This window comes from Maylandia zebra, linkage group LG22 (assembly GCF_041146795.1).
Source record: "Maylandia zebra isolate NMK-2024a linkage group LG22, Mzebra_GT3a, whole genome shotgun sequence".
NCBI lineage: Eukaryota > Metazoa > Chordata > Actinopteri > Cichliformes > Cichlidae > Maylandia > Maylandia zebra.
Genome location: NC_135187.1, coordinates 31,633,572 through 31,643,833, shown reverse-complemented (window position 1 = coordinate 31,643,833; position 10,262 = coordinate 31,633,572). Strand labels below are relative to the sequence as shown.

At 41.0% G+C, this 10,262-nt stretch overlaps 1 protein-coding gene across 1 annotated transcript; it reads right to left on the bottom strand.

The window, feature by feature from the left end:
* Nucleotides 1-2,406: 2,406 nt before the first annotated feature.
* Nucleotides 2,407-10,031, bottom strand: LOC143414561 (uncharacterized). The gene is made up of 2 exons (XM_076879227.1): nucleotides 9,426-10,031; nucleotides 2,407-5,118 (listed from the first exon to the last, which is right to left on the bottom strand). Exon 2 carries the CDS (start codon nucleotides 4,825-4,827, stop codon nucleotides 3,265-3,267), a length of 1,563 nt encoding a protein of 520 aa, XP_076735342.1. The 5' UTR covers nucleotides 4,828-5,118; nucleotides 9,426-10,031; the 3' UTR covers nucleotides 2,407-3,264.
* Between the last annotated feature and the right edge of the window lie 231 nt (nucleotides 10,032-10,262).

The window sequence follows — 10,262 nt, the reverse complement described above, 5'->3', positions numbered from 1 at the left end:
ACACATACAAAAGACAACAGAAGTGCTCCAGGATGCTGGGCGCAGTATTGAGCTTTTGTTATCTTGTGGCTACACAAGCCAGCAAGTACCAACGACCGGATTTGATGTGTGGTAGTAACAGGTAAATGAACTTTTTTTTAAATTATTTGAATATATATGAGTGCTTGTGTATGAATACACAAACAATACATACATGCTTTCAATTGTGTAATTTAAGTGATCTAGTAGCTTTGCTTTGGAAGTTCAGTTCATGCTAGAAATGTGTTTTGGAGTTTGTACGTGTTTTGTCTCTAGGTGCCACCGCATATATTTATATATAAACATATATAAATAAAACCACTTTTTTTACGTTAGTAATTCCTTTTGTGCATAATTTTATATTATTGTTAATAATAAATTAATTAAAGCAACAAAACAATCTGAAGAGCCGGTTCGGAGCCGAAAGAGCTGGCTCTTTTTAGTGAGCCGAACCGAAAAAGCCGGATCTCTAAAAAGAGACGGAAATCCCATCACTAATTGTGAGACCTGGCCCCACCTTATCATGCGATTTCCTGAGGTCAGATGGCCCAGGATGTGAGTGGGCGTTAACGTGTCTGGGGAGGGAACTCAAAACTGGATCATAGATGGCAGACAGAACGCCTCTGTTCAAAGATGGTCGCTCACAGTGGACATAAATGGCTTCTTTCACTCCTCTTTCAAACCATCTGTTCTATCTGTCCAAAATGTGAACGTTGGCATCCTTGAAAGAGTGTCCCTTAAGATGCAGATGGGACTGCTGAGTCTTGTCCTGTGGAGGTGGCTCTTCTGTGTTGTGCCATGCGCTTGTGAAGTGGCTGTTTGGTGTCTCCAATGTAGAGGTCTGGGCATTCCTCGCTGCACTGTACAGCATACACCACATTGTTAAGTCTGTGTTTAGGAGTTTTGTCTTTCGGGTGAACCAGTTTTTGTCCGAGCGTGTTGCTGGGTCTGAAATGCACCGGGATGTCATGCTTGGAGAAAACTCTCCTGAGTTTTTCTGATACACCGGCTATATAGGGGATGACAATGTTGTTGCATCTGTCCTTCTTCCTTTTCTAATTTTATATTATTGTCAATAATAAATTAATTAAAGCAACAAAACAACCTGAAGAGCCAGTTCTCTAAAAAGAGCCGGAAATCCCATCACCAGCACACATCTGCTGTTGCTCACAGTGGTCCAAGTGATCGCTCAGCGAGTTTGTGTGTTCGCTCAGACACATGAAAAATTAGAGGGAAACATTCCCTATAGTGCTGTGAAAAAAGCCCTCTTTCTGTTGTTAGTTTTTTGCATTTTGTCATACTTCAAAGCATCAGATGATCAAAAAATTCTGATATTAGAAGGTTTGAGTCCTGTTGCATCTGCCGTAAAACTACACAGCATTTCATAAACAGAACATCAGATCAATAGTCAAATGATGGTGGTAGTACAATGGTCTGGGGCTGCTTGGCTGCTTCAGGACCTGAAGAATTTGCAGTAATCCAGGAATTCTGTCCTCTAGCAGAAAGTCTTGAAGGGGAATGTCCACCCTTCCGTTCTGGTGTGACCAGAAAAAAAAGTTCAGATTAAATCAGATTCTTTGGGGTGATTTTATTCAGGTAGCTCATGCTGGAAATCCCTCTAGTGTGGCTAAACTTCATAGACTTATATTCAGTGGCGTGTCTAGAAAATTTTTGTTGGGGGGGCCAGGTAGGGGCACAGATTTGGAGAAGGGTGGCAGATTTAATTGGCAGATAATGTTTAAAAAAAAAATTCTACCAACCCTTAACCATAATTCAATAATCCTATAAACCTAATAACCAAATGCACTTTTAACTCTTATTAGAATGAGATTTTAACCACTACGGTGCAAAGTTTTTAGATACTGCGTTGATAAAGTACAAGAGATACAATCAGTGCTTTGTCAGTGTTTACTCAGCAGTCAAGGACATCAATATTTACATAGTATTTTTACTGACATATGGTGCACATATGTTTTGGGCAAAAACATTTTTGAATATTAAAATACGAACATTTTTAACATACAATTGACAAATTAGCCAATGTAAAACTTTATCTGCTTATTAAAAAAAGAAGATAATCTTCTCACAAACTGGTGTTTGATTTTGAAACAGGAAAAAAGTGGGGAAACAAATGAAAAGACTAACATTTGAATGAAACCTGAAAGCAAGTAAATACTTTCTATGCTGCCTTATGGTAAACTTTGGTAATATTGATAAAGAACAACACTGGCTGATGATGAAATACAGTCAGCTGGCATGGTGACACTGCCAGTATTAACCTGCAGGGCTGGACTGGGACAAAAAAATTGGGCATTTTCACTACAGACCGACTGTTGGGGGAAAACTCTGTAAAAGACCCAGGAGAAATAAAGACACAATGAGACAAAGTTACTTTCTTTATCAAACGTGTACACGGGTGAGCTGCTAAGGACAACTCACACCATGCACAGTGGCTTGGTAATTTTTATAGGAAAGACAGTGAGAACAGGATAAGAAAATACAAAACAAATAAAATAAACAACTCCATATGTGGCGCTAGTCTCGTCAGCAGAGAGCTGGGAGAAGGCTGTGAGAGATAAAACAATCTAAAACAATATGTCCCAAAACAGTATGTCTTTGCTGAGAAAGTCTAAAAAGATAATTCTAAACTAATCTAACCATAGGCAAAGGGCAGACAAAAGGCATCTTTGTACATTTAAAAGAAGGTAAAGAAACATAGAATCATTTTTCCTGTAACATTCCCCCCTGTTTAACTTATTTTAAATGTATACAACAATTGTCTATGAAAATTATTTATTAAGTATGTTAGGCAATTTTTAATTTCCAAAATCTTCAAAATGTCATCATAGCAGAAATGGCAGTCATTTGGTCTAAAGAATAAAACAAAAGAAAATAATAAAAAGAAAAACATAGTAAATGAAAATCATAGTAAATGAAATAACAAGTGGAATAAACAAGAAAAAATAATAAAACTAAAACTACAAAAAATAAAAGGATGAAAACTAAAATGAAAACTTCAAAAAATACAAGGATGAAAACCTTATATTTAAAATGATGCAAACCTTAAATTGAAAACTTTATATGTAAAATAATGAAAACTTCATATGTAAAATGAAAACTTTATGTTTAAAACTGAAGACTTCAAAAAATAATAAAAGCATGAAAACTTGCATAACCTACTAATGTTTTAATCAGTGCATGATCACTTGACAAGTCATTTTTAATCACCACGTCATTTATTAGCAGCTAGTACAAGTTCTCCTCTAACAGAATTGCAACGGGATGTTGTTCTTCTTCAGGCACGGCAATATAAGCAGTCATTGTAGTTGTTATCATCTTTGAAATCATTAGTCTTAGGCATGGCAACACACACAACACTAATATGAGCAGTGCTATCATGATGAGACCTAGAAGAAAAAATGGCTTTGCTACAGCAGCCAGCCATGAACCGCTGAACAGCCAGTCAAGCCAGCCTTGTGCTGTAGCTGCTCCAGGTGTGTGGTCAGTGACATATTTTTGCAGAGCGGTCAAATTCTGCAAAGCTTCATAAATGTCTCCTCCAGTTTCGTATCCATCAGGGATAAAAGTGCAACATGTTTCCCCGATCAGCTTGCAAACTCCTCCTTGTGATGCTGTTAGCAGGTCTAGTGTCAGTCTGTTCTGCAGCACCATCGTTCTGATGGCCTGCTGTTCTCCTGCTAAGGCAGTTCCCAGGGTCTTAGTCAAGTTGATGTGTCGTAGCAGAGCATATCGGTTGATCTCCACGTGATCCCGCACCTCGGCAACTCCAATGCGGGGGATCAAGCTCTGTAAGAATTTCACTCCTCCTCCCCAGATGCGAAACTCTCCCGGCACTCCAGTGTCCACGGTAATGCCGAAAGAATTGGGGGAGGCGATGTCCACTTCACGTCTCTGCCGGCTGCTTGGGTGATGTGCAACACTTTGCATGAAGAAAACGTGATCTGATAATTCCACCAGGGCGCACAGACCTCCCCAACCTTCAGGGAGTGACAGATAAGCCTTGTTGCCACATAGGAAGTACCAGTCAGCCAAAACTCTGGTTCCTCTGCTGCTGGGTGCCGTCCGTGCACATCCTGTCTGGTACTGAGTCTTTGTTTGTAGTGGCATTCGGTAGCTGTAGTCGGAGCGACAGTTTAGGCCCATCAGCGTCGTGTTACTGGCACAGGTGGCGTTGATTGAACAGGCCATACACTTCCTCTCGTTCCTTGGTGGGCAGAAAGTGTATATGTACTTACATAGGTGAGTAGGCAGCTCCCCCACTGCCCGCGAGCCATTGTTCATCACACATACTGGCAGTTGTGATGCGTTCAGTTTGTTCAGTAGAATTACATCAGGCAGTGGGTCTGAGACTTGGGGCCAGGTCAGTAGGTAGGTCTGTCCGGAACAGTTCACATTTGTGAGTGATGATGACCTCCAGGTTGCTTTTGCTGGGATGCTGTAGTTGGCTTTGGACCAAAGAGTACCGTAGCCTGGATGTGTTGCCAGGCCCAACAGACACCAACTGCGATCTTCAGGTATGCTGTACGGCCACAGGCCAGACGTCTGCGAGGATAGGGGCATATGGGTACATGCATAGCAGTCAGTTTTGTTATTCAAGTGAGCTGTAGTGTTCATAAACTGCCACCAGAAGTTAGTGGCGTAGCCATGGGGAAACTTGGTGTACTTTCCTTTGTCATACAGTGTCTGCCTTTTCTCCATGTAGCGTGACTTGTTGTCCCTCATGGAAGCAAAGGTGAGGAGCCCGGCCAGGGTCAGGGCCGCTGCAGTTATTAGGAGCCACCACCTCATGACAACAGGACACACCCTCCTGTCGTGAGTAGACCCCCCGGCCAGAAAGGCTGTTCCCTCCACCGGGCGAGATCACAACAATTGGGCGAGCCTGTGTCGACTGAGTTTAGATGGCTTCACTTACTCGCCTGCAGTGACTCTGATGGATCCAGGATGGTCGTTCCGCAATTTTGCAAGCGGTGGGCGTAGTGAGGAGGACTTGGTATGGCCCCTCCCACCTGGGTGTGCTCCAGTTTTTCCTTTGGAGCACCTTGATCAGAACCCAGTCACCGGGCTTTAGCCTGCAAGACACTGGAGAAACATCATCAGGTTGTTGATTATGTACAACGATCTCTTTGTTTTCTAACAGCTTAGACATCCACTCTGCTAATGTGTTTTCTCTGATTGCTTTGTCTATTGGTTGACTGGTAATAGGCAGTGGAAACGGCCTGCCATGAATGATTTCAAATGGAGTTAGTTTATGGGAGCCTTGTGTTAAGCGCATCCACATTTTCACTAAACCCAAACATTCAGGCCACGGCCTTCCTGTTTCTGCCATGCATTTCCTGAGCCTTTGTTTTATAGTGCCGTTAGTTCTCTCTACAAGGCCTGCGCTCTGAGGGTGATAAGCACAGTGGTGTTTTATGCTGAAACCGAGTGCTTCAGAGACCTTAGTGATGACATCATTTACAAAATGAGTGCCGTTGTCTGACCGTATCAAAGCTGGGATGCCATATGTGGGTATGAAGTGATTGCACAGGCACTTTGCTACTGAAATTGCATCTGCCTTTTTCACTGGATAGATTTCCGGCCACTTTGAGAATACATCTATAACCACTAGGGCGTATCTTTACCCTTGGCATTCATTTAGCTCAATAAAGTCCATACGGATTGTGTGAAAAAGATAAGGTGGTGTGGGAAAACGGCCTCTTTTATATTATTTTTTGTTTGACACGTCATGCACGTTCTGACAAATTGTTTTGCTGAGGTTTCAAAATTTACAGTGTAGAATTTACAGTGTAGAAATGAGAGTTGACAATACAGGTCATTCCCCCCGATGACAAATGCGTACAGCCATGAGTCACTAATGCCGCCATCTTGTGGAGCGATTTTGGCAACACTGGCTTGCCATAACACATCATTAAATCGTTTGTCAGAACTGCACCGCGTTTTAGCCATTTTGCCTGCTCTGCTGTGCTTGCTGCTTTTTGTTCATTTTTCAACACATCCAGTGGAATCTGATGTGTGTTTACTGCCATCAATGTGATGTTTGCCTGTTGTGCCGCCTATTTTGCTGCTCTGTCAGCAAAATTGTTGCCTGTAGTAATGAAAGAGTCAGTAGGCGTTGTAAGAGGTTGGCATGCTGGTTTGCCAGTTGGTGTAATCATTCCTCTGGTTTTCCAGATTTTTTGCAAAATGATGCACAGCAGAGAAAACATACTGGCTGTCTATATAAATGGTTATTTGTTTATCTTTGTGTATTTCACATGCGCAACAATCTCGTGTGAAGTGACCTTCCTCTCCACGGTTCTAGCAGGCGTTGTCTCTATGTTATCTGCTGTTTCTGCGTGGCTGTCTGCGGCCTTGGTGTTTGTGACTTTGCTCGCCTCTCTGTTCCTGATAGCCACCTGCGAATTAGTGCTTTAGTCTGTTGTCAACAGTCAGCCTTATTTTTAAGTTACAGAATGCTTCTCCCTTTTTTTGTTTTTTGTTTTTTTTTTGTTTGGGAGAATAGATGCAACTCTACATTTTCACTTAAGGCAGTTTTAGATAATTTCTAGTTCTTCAAACAATGCATGGATCTCACACATTTCAAACTTTCAAGTTAGGGTTGTTTCCCATTTATACAAATATATATATTTAACTTTGCATTGCTCACAGCTCATAGCTCACAGCTCTAAACCTAGGCATTTTTCAATCATATGCCTAATCACTATGTGTCACTGTGATTCTCAAGTATGGTCACAAGTTCGTTTAAATTCGTTTCCAAAACCAACAAAATAATCAAACAAAAACAAAAAACATAAACGTGTCAGGACACAAAAGAAAATAGAAAAATGCTGCCACCCGAACAAGGCAGAAGTCTGCATATATTGGCTTGTAATAGCATGCAGCTTGTAACATGGTAGACTAATGTGCCTGCGTTAATTCAGTTCCATATTATTGTGTGAAGTTCCACTGGGTTGGGAGTGGTTTTGTGTGTGTCACATTTTTGGTGAGCCAATGGCTGGAATGGGGTTGGACTAATTAGAGGCAGGTGTACTTGATTGCACTGATACACTGGTCTACATATAGCCCACACTACAAACACTGCTGTTGTGTTTTGTCTCTCTGTGCAGGTATGTAATGTGATGAAATCAGATATGATTGGGATGGATTGGTTTTGCGCTATGAATTTTATATTAAGTGTGTCGTTTTGTCTCTCTGTGCAGTCCAGGGCCTATTATATGCCACAGCCTAAAGGCAGCAGGGTTGCAGAGGCTTGAGTGACCACTGACTATATGCTTGCAGGGTGGTGGGTCTCCAAGGACAACTTCTAACCCTGTTAAAGGCAACATGTGGAGTGCAACTTGGCTGTGTGGCATAGCTGGCTCTGGCCTTGGGACTGTGTGTTTTTATACAATTCATAAGTGGGACACTGGACTGTTTTATCTTTTATCTCTTGATATATTTTTTGTCAACAAATTATCTTTTAGAATTTTATTGACTGACATCTTTTTGCCCAGGACTGAGACGGTTGGTCAGACCTAGAGTCTTTCTTTGGGTGTGTTACAGCAGCTTCTGCTCTAAAAGAAACAAATAAATAAAAAGAAAAGAAAATGTGGAACATGCTCATCAGCTTAGCAGTGTCTACATATTTAATTCAGCTTCTCAATCCTGTAGTTTTAGCTGTTGTCTACAGGGTTTTGCTTATTGGTTGTCATTATAGGTGTGCTCTATATCTCAGCAATGTGTCATTCTAGGATGATAGGTTTCAAGCTGGTCAAGTGCCTCTATGCACTTCATTAGTTTAGTTATTCTCCGTATTGTCTTCATCTCACATGTCATTACACTGAGTTTCAGCAAACCTTAAGCTTGATGCAGACTACTGCTTAACAATTATTCACCTCACATCATAACCGATTAAGGTGCCTCTTCATATTAATATTATGTCATTGTTAATATTATCCTCTTTGTCTTATATAACAGCAATAGCATATTATAATATTTTATCAGTGTGTACCATTATACTACTCCTGAGCCAATTTGTTAGTTAGGATCATCTTATTCGGCAAACAGATAATTTAGAATTCATCCAATCTGCGGTCACATTTGTTCTCTCTGTTGCATGGCGGACCAGGCAGTTCTATTATAATATATTATTTATATTTTATTTTGTATCCATCAAGGGCTTCAGATGACCTGCAGAATCACACTTTTCCCAGGGTGGAGACAGTTACCTTTTCACACACTGTCCTTGGCTGAACAGTGACACAGCCTTAATATACCTTATTTATTTTATTAAAATATTTTCGTGTGAATTATTTGCTTTATATTCATTTTATACATGCTGGGCATGGTCATCATGCCAACTGTGTTTCATTGTTAATATCACTTTACAGGTTGTTATCCTTGCTATTATTAATTTCAAATACTCTAAAGATAATTTCTACTGTAATTTTCCCTTTGTTCATCTTTATTTCGTACTTTTTATATTTATATCTACTCAGTGGGGTCTGTTTTCAACCCTTTTAAACTACTTCAAACTACTGTGATCTCTAGTTTTCACTTAATAAGGGATTATTAAGTTCTTCCTGATATGGGTGGTGCTGCAGATGCGGCTGCAGGAGTGAGTGATGGTTTACTAAAAGGATTGTGGGAACTGCACAGTGTCTCGTCTTCTGGTTTTACTAAACTGGCAGTTGAGTTCTGTTCTTCTGACTGTTTATATTTTGTTTTCTTAAATCTCTCAGTTTACAGACACTGTTTTTGTCCGGCGTCTGGACTTTTCTTTTCTCACCACTGCTCGTCAGCAGGAGTGAGTTTTAATTTCACTTGCGTGATTACCCATCTTATTTATGTATTTACTTATTTTTGTTTAAGTAATATATACACAATACAGCTGCTATCACCTTCGCTGGTATTAGAGACGAGAGTGGTTGCTCACACGCCCTTCTACTTTCGGACTATTTCCAAAAGCGGTGTGAACTTTACGAGACGGAACTCGACCGTTCTCTCAACTCACCAGCACGTCAGTGAATAGCAGTAAAAGAAAAACACAGTAGGAGCAGCTCAGTCTCTTATTGGACCGTGAAAATTCAGCTTGCTCCGTTAATTAAAACAATACACACACACACACATTCACATTCACAGCTTCGACGCGCGCGACCGGAACCCTTATAATAAGGGGAGCTCCCAGAGCTACTTACTCCCTAGACCCAGTCTAGACCCAGCTGGGGGAGCTACCCAGAGCTCCAAAGCTACCAGTCGACGAGCTTCCAAAGCTTCCAGTCGACGAGCTACGCTACCAGTCGACGAGCTCCCAGAGCTACCAGTCGACGAGCTACTTCCGCTATTTTAAATTCCCTGAATTCAAAATGCGCTTTTACGCAAGATTGTGTCAGTGTGTCTGTATCTACCTGGTCGGTGTCGCCGGGTCTGGTCCACCTCGATCGGGTCCCACCACCGTGGGTCGCTTTCTAAGACGTTGGCCAAGACCCGAATTTAACGCTCTTGGTCTTTTTCCACACACCTGGTGTGTGGGCTGTCGACAGGCGAACAACGTGGACTGGTCACGGAGATGGGACACGATGGAGGTGATCCGGCTGTCGAAGGACCAAGAAATGTTGGGGGAAAACTCTGTAAAAGACCCAGGAGAAATAAAGACACAATGAGACAAAGTTACTTTCTTTATCAAACGTGTACACGGGTGAGCTGCTAAGGACAACTCACACCATGCACAGTGGCTTGGTAATTTTTATAGGAAAGACAGTGAGAACAGGATAAGAAAATACAAAACAAATAAAATAAACAACTCCATATGTGGCGCTAGTCTCGTCAGCAGAGAGCTGGGAGAAGGCTGTGAGAGATAAAACAATCTAAAACAATATGTCCCAAAACAGTATGTCTTTGCTGAGAAAGTCTAAAAAGATAATTCTAAACTAATCTAACCATAGGCAAAGGGCAGACAAAAGGCATCTTTGTACATTTAAAAGAAGGTAAAGAAACATAGAATCATTTTTCCTGTAACACCGACCCACCAGGTATTAAAGCCATAAAGACTTTGACTGAAAACAAACCCTGTTGTGACAGTGATGTATAGTCTTGTTGGTATATGTATGATTTCTATACATTTTACGTCAGATAAAAACTTTGGTTGTAAGATTTAGATAATTATTTAATAAAAGCTAGGTATTTTAAATGAGAATAAGAAAGAAAAGTATTTCTTTGTGCCTTTCCCTGTTAATGCCCTACAT